The 582-nt window shown below is 35.1% G+C and overlaps 1 protein-coding gene across 1 annotated transcript; it reads right to left on the bottom strand.

The window, feature by feature from the left end:
* Positions 1-6: 6 nt before the first annotated feature.
* Positions 7-574, bottom strand: LOC110099171 (GDSL esterase/lipase EXL3-like; the record flags this gene model as incomplete). Its single annotated transcript, XM_020826256.2, has 2 exons — positions 7-333; positions 440-574. Coding segments are annotated over 2 exons (387 nt in total), but the record flags the coding sequence as incomplete, so codon positions are not given.
* Positions 575-582: the final 8 nt, after the last annotated feature.

Raw genomic sequence — 582 nt, forward strand, 5'->3', positions numbered from 1 at the left:
TATATATATATATATTATATTTTATAAGTCCATAATCATGCAACCAAATATGTGCGTTAAGTTAAGAAATTTGAATATATATCAGTCTAAGTCTGATACCTGAATGAAAGTTGAAGCTGATTGAACTGTGAAGTTGATGTAGGAGGGGAGATCATACTCAAGCCTCCTAAATGGTGTCGTGAAGTAAGTGTTTGCCAGATCATCTGTTCCTGTGACTACTAGATATTCAGAATTGTTTGTTATGTATGCGGCTTTCTTTTCTCCTACAATTGCTTTTACCTTCTCCTTGTATTCGATGAACAGATCTAGCTGATCGTCCATGGAAAGCACCGACTGTTGTTCATATATGAAGTTAAGAGAAGTTGCTACATTTTATGAGTATAAGAATTTTTCTCAAATTTGCTATCTGATATTTTAGCAATAATTATATGAAATATACCACTAGCTGAGATGTGAGAGGATCAAATCCACAGCCACCAGATGCAAAGCTTACTCCAGTTATAAGATCATAGGCTGATAGCTCTGTCCCCAGATATGCAGGCACGTATTCTTTTATTCCTAACTGAGAAGCTGAAATGAAAT

The sequence above is a fragment of the Dendrobium catenatum genome, unplaced genomic scaffold (assembly GCF_001605985.2).
Source record: "Dendrobium catenatum unplaced genomic scaffold, ASM160598v2 original_scaffold_275750, whole genome shotgun sequence".
NCBI classification, from domain to species: domain Eukaryota; kingdom Viridiplantae; phylum Streptophyta; class Magnoliopsida; order Asparagales; family Orchidaceae; genus Dendrobium; species Dendrobium catenatum.